Here is a 22314-nt window from a genome sequence, read left to right as displayed (position 1 = left end):
TTCTCTTTTTCTCTCTCTCCCTCTGTCTCTCTTGCTATGTCTCTCTTTATCTCTCTTTCTGTCTCTCTTGCTATGTCTCTCTTTCTCTCTCTTTCTGTCGCTCTCTGTCTCTCTTGCTATGTCTCTCTTTCTCTCTCTTTCTGTCGCTCTCTCTCTCTGCCTCTCTTGCTATGTCTCCCTTTCTCTCTCTCTCTCTCTTTCTGTCTCTCTTGCTATGTCTCTCTTTCTCTCTCTCTCTTGCTATCTCTCTTTCTTTCTCTCTCTCTCTTGCTATCTCTCTTTCTTTCTCTCTCTCTCTCTCTCTGTCTCTTGCTATGTCTCTCTCTCTCTCTCTCTCTTTCTCTCTCTCTCTCTCTCTTTCTTTCTTTCTCTCTCTCTCTCTTGCTATGTCTCTCTTTCTTTGTCTCTCTGTCTCTTTCTACCACGCCGACAACAGCGGCATCAGGCAGTAGCCAAGGGTGGCGGCAGAGCGGCTGACTGCGAGCGGGAGCCCTGACGGCGGCAGCTGGACGTGCGGCTGGACGCCTTATATGCTGGCACTGCGCTGGGCATGGGCGTGGGGCTGGCATCTCCGGCCCAGCCAGTGAGCCAGTGCCAGCCCCACAGCGCCAGCATGTACGTCTCCAGCAGCACGTCCAACTGCCACCATCGGTGCCTCCACCCTGGAGCTCCCTCTCGCCGCCGCCATCTCCCCGCGACTGCCTGGGGCCGCTGCAGCCGGCACCCTCCCGCTCCCACCACCAGTGCCGCCGACATCAGGGAAGCTCCAACTGGGCGGGGCGCTGCCGGTGCCGGTGCCTCCGACCTGGAGTTCCCACTCGCAGCTGTCCCCCGGCTACTGCCCGATGCCGCGGCGCGAAGAATGAAGCTCTCCTTTTCCCCGCCTTCCTTCTTTGGGGCCCAGCAGGAGAGCACCGAAAACAGCGGCATCGGGCAGTAGACGGGGGACAGCTGCGAGTGGGAGCTCCAGGTCGGAGGCACCGGCACCGGCAGCGCCCTGCCCAGCTGGAGCTTCCCTAGGAGCTTCGCGGCACACCTGACCGTGTCTCGCGGCACACTAGTGTGCCGCGGCACACCGGTTGGGAAACGCTGCTCTAAATGCATTATTCTTCCTTAGACTTGCAGTGCAGACTAAGTTGATAAATCTTGAGAACAAAAATATAAACATTATAAACAAATATATAAAACAGGAACTAAGGTAATTATTGTAATGCCTATTATATACACTCAACATATCGGACAGGATGATAACTGAAGAATACTAGAGAAATGTTTTTATGGTATTTGAGAACATTATGTTTAAAAACACAGTGATTACTAACCTTTACAGCCAAGAAGTTTAGACCACTTTCATGAGCTAAAGCCTTGGCGATCATGGTTTTAGAGCATCCTGGTGGTCCATATAGGAGTACTCCTTTTGGTGGCTGAATGCCCATTCGAATGAAAGATTCAGGATGCTTCAGTGGCCATTCAACAGCTTGCTTTAATTTCAATTTAACATCTTCCAGCCCTCCTATGTCTGACCAGGATATCTATAAAGTAAATCACTTTAATTAATTCATTCATTGATTTTTGGTAGCGCCCGTGTTCAGCAGCATAAATACCGCATTATCAAGCAGCTACTAGGAGTTTAGTACAGTAGTACCTCTAGATACGAGCTGCTCCACATGCGAGTATTCCAAGTTACGAGCCACGACGGGAGCGAAATTTCTGTTCGACACCCGAGCTCAAATTCGGGATACGAGCCGAGTTTCCACTAGGTGGCGCAAGAATCCTTGCTTCTGGTTATCTCGGCGGGGAAAAACAAAGTCTAAAGCCATTTGTTCCAGATACGAGTTGATCGACATACGAGCTCCGTTCTGGAACGAATTAAACTCGTATCTAGAGGTACTACTGTACTTAATTAGATCTATTTTAAGACTGTCTTTTAATCACTTTTTATTGAACACCCACACCACAATCAGTGCTGAAAGGATAGTGTAATCAATCTTTATTTCTGGTAATATTGATGTAGTATTTCTTTAGATCTTTCACAAGCTTATTTTGCTATAAATGTAGGCTAAAGAAGGCAGTCGTATAAATACAACTGCTAAAGCAGTCATATAAATGTAGGTGTCAGGCCCCAGGTTAATATGTGAATTCAAAGGCTGGCCTGACACAGTATGGTAGAAAGAAAGAAAAACCACACACATAGGGAAGTCAGAGATATGTCACGTAGCACACATTCCTTCACGCAGAATCCAAAGTAACTGAACACAGGAAGGAATTAGAAATCCCTGCATTGGATTTGTCCACATGATTTGCCCTTGTGGGTGTGGGGATGGGAGATGATCTTTTGACCTGGATGTAATCTTAAGGGACCTTAAGTTGGAATGAACCATGCTGAATCTAAATTGGCTCTGCTAATAAATATGACTCTACGCTAAAGAAATAAGACGTGGAAGTCATTGTAAGCTAAAGAAGGAAGTCATATAAATACAACTGCTCTGTTCAGTGTCATCAAATGTTGCAAGCTGTTAATTCATGGGAAATGTGCAAGAAAAAAAACCCCATAAATATAAACTGCCACAAGAATAACAGCCATTTGCATTCTCTCGTTGACAATGGTCAATCATTTGCATGGCTACATTATTATCTACTATAAAGATTTTTCTTTAGCTAACCTGTGTTCATGAAATTCATTTATCATGTATTGAAAGACTTTGCTGCAACACTAGTTTTTGCATCCATGTGTGGATATATTTCTATTCTATCCATATGCCTGTCTTAAAATAGTCTATCCATGAACATACCACAAAAATAGAGGATGATATCAATGTACAACAATGTGCTATCTTTCCATCCTTGTAAGAAACGTATGAAAATATACGGTATGTTAATACTGACTATTCACTACTTTTCCTAGGCAAGCCTTCTTGATCTCCAGCTATGTTTGAACTTCAACTCAAGAATATCCAGGCAGCATAACTAGGAATGAAAGAAGTTGGAGTTCCAATATACAGTGTTCCCTCAATTTTTGCGGGTTCGAACTTCACGAATAGCCTATACCACAGTTTTTCAAAAAATATTAATTAAAAAATACTCCGCGGGTTTTTTCTATACCACGGTTTTTCCCGCCTGATGATGTCATACGTCATCACCAAACTAATAATTTTTGCAAATCAATAACAAAAAAAAAATTATTGTTAATAAGTAATTGTTTATAAATATCAGGACGACTAAGTGTCTTATTCAATGATGAGTACCAATAATAATGCTGAGTAAATTATTGTTAAGGGAATGGGAAATGGTAATTTAGGGGTTTAAAGTGTTAAGGGATGGCTTGTGATACTGTCCATAGCCAAAAATGGTGTATTTACTTCCACATCTCTACTTCGTGGAAATTCGACTTTCATGGGCGGTCTCGGAACGCATCTCCCACGAAAATCGAGGGAACACTGTATTTCCAAGATATGGAGAGGAAAGACTTAAACACCGCTTTAACTACTTCGGTGATCACATGACTGCCTTTAATCATGACTCTTTTTCTTATTCTTCAACTTCCAAATAATCATATTAAAATATTGAATAGAGAAATCTTACTTTGGGTACATCAATTGTCACCTCTCTCATGGCGCTGGGCCTGACATTATTCATTGCCTGCAGGAAATCACTGTGATTAATAATTACAGATACAGACACATCATCATCCAGGAGATTCTCTTTCTTACGAAGTATTCTCCTCAAAGCATGCATTCCTGTGTAAAGGATACAAAATGCAAAATAATTTTGGATGGATTTCTTATTAAATTTCAGATATTTAACAATACATAAGCATCACAGTAATAAAGATTGAATTGAATGGTCTGACCTAAGCGTAGTACATAAAATTATCTGCTACAATGTCCTGCCTGTCAATGACTACTACTTCTGCCTGTCAATGACTACTAGCTTCAACTACAACAATGCACAAGCACACAATTGATACAAACTTAAGGTAAACCACTCAAACGCAATTGCAGAAAATACAACTTCAGCAACAGAGTGGTCAATGCCTAGAATGCACTGCCTGACTCTGTGGTTTCTTCCCCAAACCCCCACAACTTTAATCTTAAGACTGTCTACTGTTGACATCACCCATACCTAAGAGGCACCATCATGCCTACCATCTGTTCTGCCGGCGTGTCCCAACCGCCCATAATTACAGGGTAATTAGTCCAGAAAGACACACACCACATGATAGAATGAAAACCCAAAAGTCTTTATCAACAGAAAAACAGAAACAGCTCCCTTTTTAAATGTCAAAGGGATTTTCTGGTACACACAAGGCACAGGTGAAATACAATCCAATTTCTCATCCAATAACTGGGAAATTGAGTCCAATTCTAAAGTCTAGAAAGTCCACACACAATCTTGAACAGCAAAAACCACGATCTTGATGAAACTATGAATCAGATAAACTGCCATGAGGCTAAACCATGCTCTTTTATCTGTAGCACTAATTACAGCAGCCCCACCCAACCACAGGTGGCCTCACTTATCTCCTGTAATAATCCTTCAGTTGTTTTCTCCTATGCACCACTCTACGCATGCGTGGATGTGTCATAAGTTCTTGTTCAGAATCCAGGGATGATAAGAATAATTGATCTCCTCCTGGGCTGTCTGTCAAACTCCCCTCTTCCAAGTCACCCCCACCTTCTAACATCATGGGAATTTTATCTTTTCCTATGGTCTTAGGGGACACCTGTGAAACGGTCATTCAACCCCCAAAGGGGTCCCAACCCCTGAATTGAGAACCACTGAGTTAGGGCAATCAGGCCTCCCACAGCTTCCCCCCCCCTTCTTTTCATAGCAACTTAAAATCTTTGCAAGTTGGCATTCCTTCCTTAAGATCTGAGGCACTCTGCTATATTGGAAGGTTATTCTAAGACAGAGGTCCCCAAACTTGGCAACTTTAAAACTTGTAGACTGACTGGAGAATTCTGGGAGTTGAAGTCCACAAGTCTTAAAGCTGCCAAGTCTGAAGACCTCTGTTCTTGGATGAGAAAAGGGGATTTAGTAGAGCTTTACTCCACCTTGTTTGGGGAATTTTTCAATCAGCTTAGTTTTACATCAGTGCAGTATTTGAGAAAAGTGGGAAATATGCTTCATTTTATGTAGTTAAAAGTTCAGTCCTACTGTTCTCCATGTGGGCAATAAAGCAGTTGAAAACTAATATGGTTAGAACTGTTCAAAAAAAATTTCTGAATTATTTAAAGTACACATTTGCCCAAATCATTATGCAGTTCAGCATTTAAATAAAGCAATGTTTTATACACAACCCCCGCCAAAAAAAAAAACAGTAATAAAAGACAGATTGAAAGCCAAAACCTTAATCCTTTCTGTTTCCTCTTGTTAGCATCATTTATTCCTGCTGTCCCCACTGACCTTGACCTTAATCAGTGGTTATGTTATTTCCAGGGATGGATCTAGTCAGTACTTTACCAAACACATAAATATATCTTCTTTTTCATTAAATTAGAAGGAGGAAGAACTTAGCAATATTTTTGTATATGTGAGAACTGTGTTCTAGCTATAAGATAGAGCAATTCCTGAACAATGACCTCACCCTTTGATTAAAGCTGCATTCCAAAAATAGCAGGCATGTGTCCAACACAAAGGAAGTTTAAAAAACACAGTGTGCCAGAGTACATTTTGGATAAGACCCAGCTTTTACTCATGTACTGAAAGACAGCTTGAAGAACATGCCTATTTATCAGGTGGCACTTTTTTCCAACTCCTTAGTAGATAATCATGTTCCCTTACTATTAACTACTGTAATTAACTTTTCCAAAACTTTTCCAACCTTAATGAAAACGAAAAATTGTAAAATATTTATAAATCACACGTCTAAATGAAATACAGTGATACCTCATCTTACAAACCCCTCGTCATACAAACTTTTCGAGATACAAACCCGGAGTTCTTCCAAACTATTTTCACCTTACAAACCCAAGCCGCTGCCACTGGGCATGCCCCGCCTCCGGACCTCTGTTGCCAGCGAAGCGCCCGTTTTTGCGCTGCTGGGATTCCTCTGAGACTCCCCTCCATGGGAAACACCACCTCCAGACTTCCGTGTTTTTGCGATGCTGCAGGGAATCCCAGCAGCGCAAAAACGGGCGCTTTGCTGGCAAGGGAAGTCCGGAGGTGGGGTTTCCCAGAGAGGGGAGCCTCAGCGAAATCGCAGCATCACAAAAATACAGAAGTCCGGAGGTGGGTTTTCGAGGACTTCCGTGTTTTTGCGATGCTGCAATTTCGCTAGGCTCCCCTCGCTGGGAAACCCCACCTCTGGACTTCCATTGCCAGCGAAGCACCCATTTTTGCACTGCTGGGATTCCCCCTGCTTGGATTCCCCTGCAGCATCACAAAAACACGGAAGTCCGGAGGTGGGGTTTCCCATAGAGGGGAGTCTCAGGGGAATCCCAGCAGCACAAAAACGGGCACAAAAACTGGCAAAAGGGGTGAGTCTTGGGCTTGCACGCATTAATCGCTTTTCCATTGATTCCTATGGGAAACATTGTTTCATCTTACAAACTTTTCACCTTACAAACCTCGTCTCAGAACCAATTAAGTTCGTAAGATGAGGTATCACTGTATACCCATTCATATAAAGAGCCCACATAGCTTACAGTATGAGTGTTAATCAGAGTTGGTTATTGTATATTTTTATATGTATAATGTTTATTTATTTATTATTTATTTGTTTGTTTGTTTGGATTTCTATGCCGCCCTTCTCTGTAGACTCAGGGCGGTTTACAGAACAAGAATAAATACCAAATGAAACATATAAAAAACTCAAACATAAAATCTGATTCTAAAACCCCAAGATTATTAAAAACAGGCACCCACATTCATTCTATCACAATCATACACTCATATCATGGACCGGAGCAGGATGTCAGCGATCAACAGCCCCAGGCCTGCCGGCAAAGGTGAGTTTTTAAAACCTTACGAAAGGTTATTGAATTTAACTCAGCATTTGACTTAACCAGAATGCTTCATTTTCAAGAATGTATGTCTATAGCAGTGTTTCTCAACCTTGGCAACTTGAGGATATTTAGACTTCAACTCCCAGAATCCCCCAGCCAGCGAATGCTGGCTGGGGGATTCTGGGAGTTGAAGTCCAAATATCTCCAAGTTGCCAAGGTTGGGAAACACTGGTCTATAGGACAACTTAGTGTACAGGGAACAATTAGAAAACATACAATAATGATGTGCCACTACTATTCTTAGCTAGTATTCTAAGTATACTTATTAGTTTCAAAACCATTAAATTTGTAGCATTATTTTAGAGGCTTACAGCTGGTCCTCAACTTACAACAGTTCATTTAGTGACCAATAAGTGACTTATGATGATTTTTCCACACTTATGACCATTGTGACATCTTGCTTGGCAACTGACTCATATTTATAATGGTTGCAGTGGCCTCAGATCACGTGACTGCCTTGTATGACTTTCTTACAAGCAAAATCAATGGGGAAGCCAGATTCGCTTCATAACCGTGTCACTAACTGCAGTGATTTGCTTAACAACCATGGTACAACAGTTGTTAAGTGGTTAACTGTGGCAGAAGACGATATTTAAAGAACCGTCTTCTGCCGCACAAATTCCAGCGGTCAATAAGATTCCACAGAGTTGGCCTCCTCCGGGTCCCGTTGGCCAGACAATATCAGTTGGCAGGGCCCAGGGGAAGTGCCTTCTCTGTGGTGGCCCCGGCCCTCTGGAATCAGCTCCCTCCGGAGATTCGCACTGCCCCCCGCCCTCGCTACCTTTTGCAAGACCCTTAAGACCCATCTATGTCGCCGGGCATGGAGCAGCTAGACCATGCTCCTTTCTTTTCTGACCGTTAAATGATATGTGTGGATGTGATTGAATAGACTGACTGTTTTTTAACATAATGGGATTTTTATACATTGTTTTGTATTGAATGTTGTGAGCCGCTCCGGGTCCTCAGAGAGGGACGGCATACAAGTCAAATAAATAATAATAATAATAATAATAATAATAATAATAATAATAATAATATAACAAAATTTCCATCTGTCAATTGCAAAAGGCCGCTTTACTGGGAATGGCAAACATAATTCGCCGCTACATCACACAGTCCTAGGTGCTTGGGAAGCGCCCAACTGGTGATGAAATACGAAATCCAGCATAGTGATCTTGTTTGCTGTGTTGTACTATAATAATAATAATAATAATAATAATAATAATAATAATAATAATAATAATAATAATAATAATAATAATAGCCAAATCTTCCCGTCACTCACAAACATATTAAAAAGAATAGGACCCAGAACAGACCCTTGTGGCACACCGCTTGCAACCAGTCTCTGCTCAGAATACTCACCAATACTCAGTAAAATAGTTACTATTAGGATACATAATATGTGTTGACACCATGAGGATAATAATAATAATAATAATAATAATAATAATAATAATAATAATAATAATTTATTAGATTTGTATGCCGCCCCTCTCCGAAGACAATATATATTTGGAAATGTGATGAGGTTGATTAGATAAATCTAACATATGTTTACTACTTATGATGGGAAGGTATCTTTATTATATTATTTAAGTTTGTACGTTAATTATAAAAGTAGTGTAAATTTGTTCCTGTTTGTACATTATAAGTTCAACTGGGTAAACTTTTGGAAGGAGGAATGTGGAATTGTCAGGCGTTGTGAATGCTCAGTACTGGTATTTGCTGAAACATGCCTATTGTCCTAATGCTGTTGTGCCAAGACACAGGAAGCAGAAAACAATATTAATTTCATTTCAAATAAATGAAATACATTATATAAAAAGCTGTTTCCTCCAACAAGGTCTATCTCATATGTTGGCTTTATTTTCAGTGCAATTATTAGTAGCATTATTCTTCTTGATTTTAAACTATTCACATCTGCAAACCATGTAAAATAAAATGAAACAGTGGATTAGAAAATTCTAATAATTAGAAGGGGAATTTATTAAGGCTTGCTTCAAGTGAGGATTCATGATGAATTAGATATCCTTGAAGAATCAGGGTGGCAACAGAAATTGGCAGTAAATAATGAATTCTGGCTGGCTCAGTCTCTGCAATACTTTTTTTCCTATATAAAAGTAATAAAAATGCCAACCCATACATATGGTACAACTTTGATCAACAGAAATATCTTTTCCACATGAACACAAATATGCAAATGGCTGTATATCATTTCTTAGACAGGAAAACAAAAATGATACACTCTTTTCAAAAATAAAGTGTACTAACAATATTTTGTAGAACTTTGCTCATTAATGAACAGGCAATCAATGGGTTGAAGAAATTATTATCTGCCATTGCTTCTAAGCTTAAGGAGACTTTTGCTGATAAGAACAGAGGCCCGAAAGGACACACATGGCTAGAAATTTTGAACCTGGATGTCTATGGTCTGACCTAAGCTTACTGCATTTAGTCTGCTACAACAGCCTACCTGTTAGTGACTACTTCAGCTTCAACTGCAATAATACACAGGCAAACAATAGATACAAACTCAAGGTAAACCATTTCAAACTCGATTGCAGAAAATACAACTTCAGCAACAAAGTGTTCAATGCCTGGAATACAGTACGGCACTCTGGAACCAACTACCCCCAGAAATTAGAATTGCCCTCACCCTCCTTGCCTTTTGTAAGCTACTTAAAACCCACTTCTGCCGGCAGGCATGGGGGAATTGAGATACACTTTCCCCCTAGGCCTTTACAATTTTATGCATGGTATGTCTGTATGTATGTTTGGTTTTTATATTAATGGGTTTTTAATTGTTTTTAGTATTGGATTATTATTGTACTCTGTCTTATTATTGCTGTTAGCCGCCCCGAGTCTCCGGAGAGGGGCGGCATACAAATCCAATAAATAAATAAAATAAAATACCTGTTGTTACATCCTCAAACCCCCAAAATGTTAATCTAAAACTGTCCGGGGGCTTTGCCCCATTCCTAAGAGGTGCGTGCATAAGTGCACCAGTGTGCCTACCATTCCTGTCCTACTATTCCCATTATTTGTACTAATTTCTTATGCATATGCTTTACCTGTTTATAATTATATCTTTATCTGCTATGTTTATACTTATAATTGTTCTCTCATACATGCTGGACAAACTTAGTTAATTAGTTAATTAGTTAATTAGTTAATTAGTTAATTAGTTAATTAGTTAATTAGTTAATTAGTTAATTAGTTGATTAGTTGATTAGTGGATCAGTTAATCAGTTATTTAGTTACCGGTAATTATTTATTTTATTTATTGGATTTATATGCCGCCCCTCTCCGCAGTTAATTGGTTAATGTAATTAGTTAATTAGTTAATTTAATTAGTTAATTGGTTAATTGGTTAATTGGTTAATTAGTTAATTAGTTAATTAGTTAATTAGTTAATTAGTTAATTAGTTAATTAGTTAATTAGTTAATTAGTTAATTAGTTAATTAGTTAATTAATATGGCCATCCCAGGTTCCATTCGCATCGGCAAAGGCTTTCTGCACAAATGACGAGATCCTATGGGGACACAATCTCTCTCTAGGCCTCGTCCTTTGGTCTAGGCAAAACCACAGTAGAGGCTGAAGAGGACACAGTTCTATTGATCATTAAGATAAGTGTAAGATAAGTGACCCGGTCGGCAAGATGGGAGAGGGGGAAGCTTCCCTCCCCCCCATGGTCTTCCCTACCCTGATACCTCACATGCACTTAACAACCCACACATTCAATTAGTGCATGTATGGGTGAAAGCAGGGACTGATCACATTTAAGTTGTGTGATTCACTCCTACAACTCCTCGGGTTAGAAATGTAATTCGCAGGCTCCATTACATTTATAACTCGAGGACTGTAAAGAGGTAAATATTTTCTGTAAGTAATAATAGTAGCAACAGCAATATAATCCTAAGAAACTATAGATAGGTTTTATTGCCAAAGTTCTTCGTACTTTGAAAGTTCATCTACAGCTAACAAGTTAGCAAACAAATGGTAAATTTAAGTAGATGTTCTCATACTGAATATGAATGTTAAATAAAATTTAGTATAGTTGTACCCCATTCTCCCTTTCTATTGAAAGAGCTTCAGAAGACAACATAACATTCTTTTTTCATAAAAGACTCTGCTCAGGACCCTCAAAAGTTTAAGCAACGTTTGATAAAGACAGGTTGTCATTCATGGGAAGCGCAAGCCTAAAGCAAGACTTCTAAATAAAATCACATAAAAGTTTATTTGGATAATGAATAAAGTAGAGTGAGACATGGAAAAAGGCACAACTATTTAATTAGATCTTTAGTGTAATTTACAAGTTCTGCTTTCAATAATATTTCAACGCAAAGGGATTTAGGGTATTACTTTGTACAATTACTCTTCAATACCCTCAAACATAATGAATTATAAAATATATTATGCAGAATTACTACAGAAATATAGACAATTTAAATTAATGAAAAATCAACCGGCAGCAGCTTGGAAGCATCAATTCTTGGAACAGTGGTGGGTTGCTCCCGGTTCGGACTAGTTCTTAGAATCGGTGGCAGCGGTGGCAGGAGGTCCCGTCCACCCGCCCGTGGCACTTCTGCACATGTAGAAGTGTCACACATGCAAGTGCATGTGTGAACTACTGGCGATCTAACTTAGAACTCACCTGTAGAACATCTATAAATTTATATATGATGGCTGGGGAACATATATCAATTTATATATCATGGCTATATATATTAAAAAGTTACAGATAAAAATGAAGAGTGATCATTTTAAAATTTCAGGAATAATATTTAAAACAGTCCACCTCTTCTATATATTGGCAAGAGACACAATTATATACAAGGTTGTGCAGATGTTATTTCTTAGAATATGATGCATGTGAAAATACATTACACAGAACTATCCTTATATAATTTACTTAGTGTCAGTTTTGCTAATGATTTATTTTTTAAAAAATGTTTTATTTTAAATTTTCAGTTACATTAAAAAGAAAAGTTTTCAATAGTCGTATACAGATCATTGCCCATTTCAGATTCATATTTTATATATCTTACTTTCCTATTAATAACATTCAAGTTACTATATATGTGATAGAGAAAAAAAAGATAAGGAAAAAAGAAGGAGAAAAAGGTCGTAAAAATAAGAAAAAGGTATATATATGACTTATATATTCTTATTTGAACTAATCTTCATAAAGGAGTTTTATAAGTGTTATGGTTAGCTCTGGCCCAGCTCCTGCCCCAAGGAATGTGGAGGTGGATGTGGGGGAAACATCCACATGCCGCAGGCCTATTTTGCTCCTAGTAGAATCTGCCAACTAAGTCTCCTCTGACCAAGGAAGCTTGAGTGACAGGGAAGAGGGGAATTTGGCAGACAGCCCAGGAGGAGATCAGTCATCTGTATCATCCATGGATTCTGAACAAGAATTAATGACACATCCACGCATGCGTAGAGTAATGCATAGGAGACAACAACTGAAGGATTATTACAAGAAAAAATGAAGCCACCTGTGGTTGGGTGGGGCTGCTGTAATTAGTGCTGCAGATAAAAGTGCAGCCTGGTGTTTTAGCCTCATGGCAGTTTATCTGATTCATTGTTTCGTCAAGATCATGGTTTTTGCTGTTCAGGATTGTGTGTATGGACTCTCTGGACTTTAGAATTGGACTCAATTTCCCAGATATTGGGTGAGCAATTGGACTGCATTTAACCTGTGCCTTGTGTGTACCAGAAAATCCCTTTGACATTTAAAAAGGGAGCTGTTTCTGTTTTTCTGTTTATAAAAACTTTTGGGTTTTCCTTTTATCGTGTGGTGTGTGTCTTCCTGGACTAATTACCCTGTAATTACAGGCGGTTGAGACACGCCGGCAGAACAATAAGTGATTACTGTTTTTGGATGTTTCCTTTTGTGTTACTCTGGATTGATCTATTTTGGATCCATTTGTACCATTTTTCCCATGGTTGTTCTCATTCATTGACTTTTATCAATGGACTTTTATAATGTCTTTCGTCATTTCATCCATCTCAGCACATCTGTAAACTTTTTCAGATGGAATATTATGACTCTTCCATGTTTGAGCATAAGTTATTCTGGTAGCTGTGATTATATGCGTTACTAGATGTAAGATTTGTTTGGGATATTTTTTTCTTCCATATTCCTAAAAGATAACCTTCCGGAGAGAATTCTATCTCTGTCTGCGTGATTTCTAACAGCCATCTATGTATGGTCTTCCATAGGGCTTTAACTTTAGGACAGGACCACCACTTATGGTAGAGACTGCCCGTCTCTTTTTTATATTTTAAACAGGTTGCTTTGGCTTTCGGATAAATTTTGGTTATTCTTGATGGGGATAAATACCACCTATAAAATAATTTGTAAAAATTTTCCTTATAGGCTGCAGATAGTGTTATTTTGCTAATTGTGGTCCAAGATTTCTCCCAATCAACTAGATGAATGTTATGACCTATATTTTTTGCCCATGCTAACATTGGGCCTTTCACTATTTCCTCTAGATTCTCGTTTTCTAGGAAGTTGTATATTTTTGTTATGTTTTTATCCTTAGAACTGGTAAAGATTTTGTCTAATGGGTTTAGTTTTGCTAATGATTTATTATTTTGCAGTGTATAGCATTTATGTGTTTTCAGATGTTATAATCATCCCAATTTTCCTACTTTTTAAAAATACTGTACTCTTAAATCAGATGTAAGGTTTTCAGAGATTTATTTTAAATGAGAAACAGATTTAAACATATTTGCATGAAATCTTATCTCCTACCACTAGAGGTCATCTTACTATAGCTGAAGACATCATATTTATTGAGCAATTTATTTAATTCCCATCAAAATTTTAATTGATCTTGATGTATATTTTAAAAAAAGCAAATCTATGCTATTATATGACATTATTTAATGCATTTTCATTTTAAACATTATTTTGTTTACGTTATGCACCACAGAAAACAAGCTAAATCCTAAGCATATTCACGCTAAATGATACACACAGACTTGTGCTTGACATAATTTTCTATTCTGTTACAAAACTTATGCTAATCTGATCTCATATAGTCTTTAATGAACAAACTTTGTCCAAAATAAAGTTTTCCACATTATTTTTTCTCTATAGCATGGTATACTGAGCCATATTAGTAAAATACTAGACACAAGTCGTAAACAGAATACAGTGTTCCCTCGATTTTCGCGGGGGATGCGTTCCAAGACCGCCCGCAAAAGTCGAATTTCCGCGAAGTAGAGATGCGGAAGTAAATACACTATTTTTGGCTATGAACAGAATCACAAGCCTTCCCTTAACACTTTAAACCCCTAAACTGCAATTTCTCATTCCCTTAGCAACCATTTAGATTATTACTCACCATGTTTATTTATTAAAGTTTATTTAAAAAAATATTTATTAAAGGTGGACGAAAGTTTGGCGATGACGTATGACGTCATCGGGCGGGAAAAACCGTGGTATAGGGGGGGAAACCGCAAACTATTTTTTAATTAATATTTTTGAAAAACCGTGCTATAGCCGTTTCGCAAAGTTCGAACCCGCGAAAATCGAGGGACCACTGTACATCCATTCCACTTAGCCCAGATCAATTCTCATTCAAATATTAAAAGGAATCCAGTATTATATATACTGTATATTTATTTAAATATAATTAAATTATCTTCCACTCAAAGTATAAACAGATACCATGCCTTAGAACATATACACCAATAATTATTTATTATAAGTAAATACAGTGTTCCTTCGATATTCGCGGGTTCGAACTTCGCGAAAAGTCTATACCACAGTTTTTCAAAAATATTAATTAAAAAATACTTCCCAGTTTTCCCGCCTATACCACGGTTTTTCCTGCCCAGTGACGTCATTTGTCATTGCCAAACTTTGGTCCGCCTTTAATAAATATTTTTTTAAATAAACCTTAATAGATAAGATTTCCTTGCCTACTTTCTTATACAATCAAAGAGATGCTGGTTTCCAATATTATATTCAAGAGTCAAGGAAAGGGTAGGGGAAGTTTCCCTCGATTTTTGCGGTTTCGAACTTCGGTTTTTCAAAAATATTAATTAAAAAATACTTTGCGGGGTTTTTCTCTATACCACGTTTTTTCCCGCCTGATGACGTCATATGTCATCGCCAAACTTTCATCTGCCTTAATAAATATTTTTTAATAAACTTTAATAAATAAACATGGTGAGTAATAATTTAAATGGCTGTTAAGGGAATAGGAAATTGTAATTTAGGGGTTTAAAGCGTTAAGGGAAGGCTTGTGATACTGTTCATAGCCAAAAACAGTGTATTTACTTCCGCATCTCTACTTCGCGGAAATTCGACTTTCACGGGCGGTCTTGGAATGCATCCTCCACGAAAATTGAGGGAACACTAGATATATAAATGCTAAAGTCATCTCAATAACACTGATGTTGATACTTAGCTTACCTGCTTCCTTGCACAGTGCTGCTAGGTCAGCTCCTACATATCCATGGGCACCGTCTGCTAGTTGAGTCAAATCTGATGCTGACAATGAGTGAGGAGTCTTACTGAGAACCTTCCTTAAGATATCTAGTCGATCTTGAGAATTAGGAACTCCAATTTCTATCTCTTTATCAAAACGTCCTGGTCTGCGCAAGGCTGAATCCAGTTCATGAGGGCGATTCGTCGCTCCAAGAACTAAGACCTGCCCTTCATTATCTTCCTAAATGACAAAACAGTTTACAGGTAATTGAAAACCAATTTTACTGTAGGTTATGGAAATGAATGATACTACAGAATTAGCCCACAGGGTAAAGATGGCCGCTATATTTCACAAAACATCAGCAAGAACTTCTCATTATTCCACAATCCAGTACACACATAAAGAGATTTGGTTCCTGTTAGTACAGGGTACATGGCTGTTGGGGATTGCCACTGTAAACTGCATATTGTACACTTGTACCAAACTTGTACTTAAAGAGTTAATGTGCACATAAAGAGTTAACATGTACTTGAAGAGTTAATATTCAAGGCTGTTTCGTCACTTCCTCATTGAAGCTATAAAAGCTCATTATTCTGCTCAGTCACTTCCTTTACTTTTGCCTGAGAAGGGGGAGTTGTGTTTAAGCTTCGTGCTTGTATAAGCTTTGTGCTTATTATCTATATTGTATTTTGCTTTGTGCTTCTATCTTGTAATTGCTCAGTGCTTATTATCCTGTATTTGCTTTATGCTTATTCTGGATTGTTTTGTATATATGTAAATAATACTTATTTAACTAAGTCTGTGTCTTGGCTTTATCACACATCTACGCTCTGTTAAAATTCTCTGCTCGGTGTTGTTAAAGGTTTCATAGCCTAGCTAAACCGAGACAAGCCAACAGTTCCTTTCAAGATAACACTAAACTTATTGAAAACAATGATCTAGTTTTCTAAAGAGTTATGGAAATATTTGTTAAAAAAGGCTCAGTTAATTTATTAACAGAGATTTTACATAATTCTGGAAAAAAATTCTATTAGCTTATCCTTATTTGCCACAAATTAGAACAATCAGGGTAATGAAGTAATTTGGATCAGAAGCCAAAAAAAGTGGTCTGAGATGGTCAAAAAGTCAAATCATCCTGAGAAAATATATCTTTCAGCTAAAGACCTGACATCATGGTGTGACAAAATATTTTGGTATGGGTAGGTGTCACAATTTACTTAACTCATAGGCAAATCTCATGGTTGCAAGCAGATCATATCTTTCTTTTTAAGGCAACAGGAGTAGCATGTGTACCCATGGCCTTTCCAAAACAGCCATTGGTTTCAGATACAGTGTTGAAGATGCCTCAAACAAAGGGGCCCTCTTTTCCTTTTAAAGGGAAAGCTACCTTCTGGTTTGAACTGAGGATCTAAGATTTTAATAAGATGTACCATTCACTATGGCACAATTTCCAACCATGCAGCACTGCGGTGTCTTCACATAATTAACTAATTCTGGATTCTACCACCTGAGCCATGGGTTTCAAACTCAACTGCATCACGTGACTTATTGCGACATATTTTGCAGAGTTGGAGTAGGCACAGCATTATTATTATTATTTATTAAATTTGTATGCCGCCCCTCTCTGTAGACTCGGGGTGGCTCACAACAGTAATAGAAAAAAACAATGTACAATACAAATCTAATAATTAAAATTAAAAACCCATAATTTAAGAAAACATACACACAACATACCATACATAAACAGTATAGGCCTGGGGAAGTTATTTCAGTTCCCCCAGAGGTGGGTTTTAAGGAGCTTACAAAAGGCCAGGAGGGTGGGGGCAGTTCTAATCTCAGGGGGGAGCTGGTTCCAGAGGGTCAGGGCCGCCACAGAGAAGGCTCTTCCCCTGGGCCCTGCCAAACGATATTGTTTAGTCGACGGGACCCAGAGAAGGCCAACTCTGTGGGACCTAATCGGTCGCTGGGATTTGTGCGGCAGAAGGCGGTCCTGGAGATATTCTGGTCCAATGCCATGAAGAGCTTTATAGGTCATAAATAACATTTTGAATTGTGGCCGGAAATTGATCGGCAACCAATGCAGACTGCGGAGTGTTGGAGTAACATGGGCATACCTTGGGAAGCCCATGATTGCTTTCGCAGATGCATTCTGCACGATCTGAAGTTTCCAAACATTCATGCACTCAACACATCCATCCCGCAGGCCGGCAGTTTGACAAGCCTAACCTAAGCAATGTAACTCCATCATGACACCTTCCATAGACAGAAGAACATATGAGACACTTCTACACTGCGAAGTAATGTAAGCTTCCATTTAATAATCTGGAATCATCATTGAGAAATGGATTTTGCCCTAAAGCATTGGGCAAAACTCCTAGTATATGTTATGAAAGTCACAGAAAGGATAGGCAAAGAGACTTACTGATCCAATGCCATCCATCAGTGTTAACAATGAAGCTACAATTCTTTTTTCAACTTCGTTCTGGGCTTCTTCTCTCTTTGGACAGAGTGCATCAATTTCATCAATAAATATAATGGATGGTTGCCTTAACAAAAATGAGAAATAACGTGTTTCTTGGAATACATAATTAAAAGGGAAATAATATCCTACTGCTTACAATATGCACACTAGAATAAATATGCATATAAAATGAAAAGGTATATGCATATAATATTTTCATTTTATATGCATTTTATATGCATATAAAATGAAAACAACCTCAAATTAAACTCAACTACAGACTATACGGGCATATCTCACTTTTCAAACCATTTTTGCCTTTTTCTAGAGTATTTTTTTCAACCTCATCTACTAGCCTACAGGTGTCAAACTTGCCACATCACATTGCCATCATGATGTTTTCCCCATTTGCGGAGCTGGGTGTGCATGGCTTGCAAATGATGCATTTGGCCCAATGGGATGCCAGTTTGATACCTCTATACTAGCCTCTGATTTCATGCTAGCCTCCCGTCAAATTGCTAAAAGGTCCAACTCTGCTTAATTTTTTTAACATCAGCCAAAGAGGTTGGGTACTGCCACCTGCTATGGCACTTAATAATCATACTGAATAATTCAAATATTCAGAGAAGAGGTTATTCTTCCTCAAAACATGAAAGCATGTTGAAAATAAAGTGGTACCTCTACTTAAGAACTTAATTTGTTCCATGACCAGGTTCTTAAGTAGAAAAGTTTGTAAGTAGAAGCAATTTTTCCCATAGGAATCAATGTAAAAGCAAATAATGTGTGCAAACCCATTAGGAAAGAAATAAAAGCTTGGAATTTGGGTGGGAGGAGGAGAAGGAAGAAGAGGAGGAGGACAGTCGCTGCCAAAGGAAGACGGTGAGGTGAGGGGAATCAAAAAAATCCAAAACTTTAAGACTTAAAAAAAGAGAGATATTCTGAGGTGGCGAGGAAGAGTATGTGCCTCCCATACAACCAGCGCGAGGCTGCCTCCCATACACTGCGCCATTGAGAAAAAAACCCAGGTGGGCGAAAGGGGGGAACCTCCCACTCCTTTGACCAAAAGGCGGCTGCTTCTGCTGCTGCTGTTACCTGCTTCCTTTTCCTTCCATTGCTGAAGGGCTCCCCTCTCCTCTCGCTCGCTCGCCTTGTAACCGGTGCCTTTCCTTCACTGTGGTGACTCCTCGGTTTAGCTGAAGCCGAGTTGATCGGCCAGGGAAAAGCCCCCCCTTTTGCCCTTCCACACCAAGATGCTCCGGGAGGCAACCTCGCGCCAGGTGTATGGGAGGCAGCGCGAGGGAATCACCACAGCAAAGTGCTTTATTCCTTCTCCAAGCACCGGGAGAAAGGAAAACACTCTGTTCTCTCTGGGCTGCCCAGAGCAAAGGGAGAATTTCTTTTCTCTGGGCGCTGGTCTCCTTAAGTGCAACCAAAAGGCTCTTCTGGAAGCCCACAAAAGCCCGAGATGGCCGGGATTAAAGCGGGAATGGCAGGAAACTGGCCGGGCCTTCGTGCCACTCTCAAATTTCCCTGGGAAATTTTTCTGGGCTCAGGCTCTTAACTAGAAAATGGTTCTTAAGAAGAGGCAAAAAAATCTTGAACACTAGGTTCTTATCTAGAAAAGTTCTTAAGTAGAAGCATTCTTAGGTAGAGATACCACTGTACAAACCAAAATACAATGGCTATGAAAACAGTATGGCACACTGACATTTATATTTATTTTTTGTTGTTATTATGTTATTTTTATTTTTATAAATAAATTGGTTGCATTAAGCAATAGAAAAGGTAAAAGATTAGGAATAGGGGGAATTCTATTATACATATTTTTATTTATACATACTTAGAGTGAAAGATAGAGGTTAAGCTTAGATTTAAGTTATCTGGTATACTCCACAACGCTATCACTATTAGAAGGATAGTGCAAATACCAAATAAGAAGAATGAAGAATTACGTGCTGACATAAATATGTATAATAACAGTAGAATTATATAGAATTGATTAATGTAGATCATTTGTATCAATATTTTTATATTAATAGGAAGGACACCCAGATGCCACACTTTGAATGTAATAATATTGAGGTATATGCTATTATATTATTACTATTACTATTAATTTGTGTGCTACGAGTCACTACGAACTCTTGTTGGTTGTGTTCTATTTATAAAGATACTTTGACATTTATAAATTTCTACCAATTATCTTGGGGTATGGGCTTTTATATCTACCTAGCTATTTAGTTATCTAGCTATCAATCATTCATTCACCTATCTATTCACCCAACTATACAATCAACTAACTAACTAACTACCTAGGTAAAACAGTATGAGCACAAATCAATCTACAGATATCTTATTGGTGTCCATCAGCCATGTTGACTCACATGATTTAATATTTACAAAAATATTATTCTAACTAAAAATAGTAAACGGGAATCTGGCATTCAATAAAACCAATTCCAGCCTTTGGCATCATTAGAATGCTTCTGAACTAAACTGCATGTTGTTGGTTTTTTTGTAAAATGGTGCTTTCTTTAGAAGAAGCTCCATCTGCTCAAGAAGAAAATAAAGCTAAGTTGAAGTATTAAAAAGTATGTTTTAAAGATAGAATAATTGATAGGGAGGAATCTTAGTAGTTTGCCTTCTAAGAAAAATATTTTGTGAGCTCAGCAGCCATTTTTAAATAGCCAAACTACCTCTCTTGGCAGCTATTTTATATTTGCTCTAAATATGCCATTAGAGCAAAAAAGTTACCCATTCCTTGTTAAACCATCTGAAATAACTTCACTGAAAAAATAGAAGCATACCGTAAAGAGGCTTCAGAAAATATCTGCCGTAGCCTGGCTTCACTTTCTCCATAAAATCTACAAGAAAATCAAACATGATTCAGTGTCAAAGGTCTGAGCCACAGTTTCCTAAAGATTACATTATTGTGTAAACATCTTGATATAAATACATAATTGGTCCTTCATTTACATTTACAGATGTAGCTGTATCTCACCTGTATTTTTAAAAACAGTAAGTACATTGCTAATTTAAACTTAGATAAAGCAAGGCTGAAATAAATCAATGAAGGGCACTTACTTGCTTATTATTTCTGGACCATTAACTGTACAGAAGTAAGCGTCAACCTCATTTGCAATTGCTCTGGCTAGCAACGTCTTCCCTGTACCTGGAGGGCCATATAATAGCACTCCTCTTGGAGGTGGGATTCCTTCAGTGTCACACATAAACAGCAAAGTATTGAATTTAATTCTTGGACATTGTATGAAGTTATGAAGTTCATAATAATAATAACATTATCCCCATATTAACATTAAATTACCGTATTTTTCGGAGTATAAGACGCACCTTCTTACCACCAGTCTCTGCCTGCCAGCAATTTACCTCCTGGGCAGCAGCAGAACCTGCTTAGCACAAGCCACTGATTATCTGCATCTTGACACTCAGCTAATTGATTTAAGTTGCCGACAATTCCACCTGCTAAAATGAAAGTGAAACTACAGCTACACCCGGTGCTGAAACTGGCTGTTTGCACAGTAATACTGAAACCTGGCCTCCAGGAAGGACGTCTTCGTGATGTCAAAGCTCCGCCCATGGAATTCCCTATTGGGATTCCCCACCTCCTTTCCAGCCTCCAGATCGGCCGAAAATGCCGCTGCCGATCGCAAAAACGGCGCTCCGCTGAGTGGCGGCGCCCGGCTGCAACCTTCTGAAACAGCCGGGTGCTTCTCGGCGGCCTCTGGAACCCGAACCCGAACTTCCGGGTTCGGGAGAATGCCGAGAAGCCCCCCTGCTGTTTAAGAAGGTGACAGGCGGGCAGCGGCGCTTCTCGGCGGCCTCCCGAACCCAAACCCGAAAAGTTCAGGTTCGGGAGAACGCCGAGAAGGCCCCCCCCGGCTGTTTAAGAAGGTGACAGGCGAGCGACGGCACCCAGCAGAGCACCATTTTGCGATCTGCGGTGGGTTCGTAAGGTGAAAAAAGTTCGTAGGAAGAGGCAAAAATTTTCTGAATCCCAGGTTCGTATCTCGAAGCGTTCGTATCATGAGGTACCACTGTATTTTGCTGCAAGGAGGTAAGTCAATAACTATAAATGCCTATAGAATGTACAAATTCTTAGGCTTATTTTTTAAAGACTGCTTTATTATTTACTTAACAAAATGAAGAAGCTTTTTAAAATAAATGGTTGATCTCAAGAGGCCCAGTGCTATTATATCTTCTTTTAAATAGCAGAAAATACTTCCAGGAAACCATATCAATTATAAAGATCTGTAAAAGTATTATTTGAAATGTAATAGTGTCTTGTTTTAGTATTAAAATAAGGCAGCTGAGTTAAACCCTCACTTAATCAAGTTTGGAGTAGATCTGTTTAAATAATTGGGAGCAGTT

General features: G+C 38.8%; 1 protein-coding gene across 1 annotated transcript in view; it reads right to left on the bottom strand.

Annotated features, from left to right (window-relative positions):
• AFG2A (AFG2 AAA ATPase homolog A) overlaps positions 1-22314 on the bottom strand; it is a 198781-nt gene that overhangs the window by 167110 nt on the left and 9357 nt on the right. Inside the window, exons 6-11 of the mRNA XM_070757684.1 lie at positions 21010-21139; positions 20733-20789; positions 17887-18010; positions 15449-15704; positions 3583-3737; positions 1323-1532 (exon numbers count right to left, since the gene is read on the bottom strand). Of these exons, the coding sequence (XP_070613785.1) occupies positions 1323-1532; positions 3583-3737; positions 15449-15704; positions 17887-18010; positions 20733-20789; positions 21010-21139 (932 nt within the window). The remainder of the gene's footprint in view (positions 1-1322; positions 1533-3582; positions 3738-15448; positions 15705-17886; positions 18011-20732; positions 20790-21009; positions 21140-22314) is intronic.

This window comes from Erythrolamprus reginae, chromosome 7 (assembly GCF_031021105.1).
Source record: "Erythrolamprus reginae isolate rEryReg1 chromosome 7, rEryReg1.hap1, whole genome shotgun sequence".
Classification (NCBI taxonomy): domain Eukaryota; kingdom Metazoa; phylum Chordata; class Lepidosauria; order Squamata; family Dipsadidae; genus Erythrolamprus; species Erythrolamprus reginae.
Note: the sequence above shows the minus strand (reverse complement) of the source record. Positions and strands in the feature narration are given on the sequence as shown.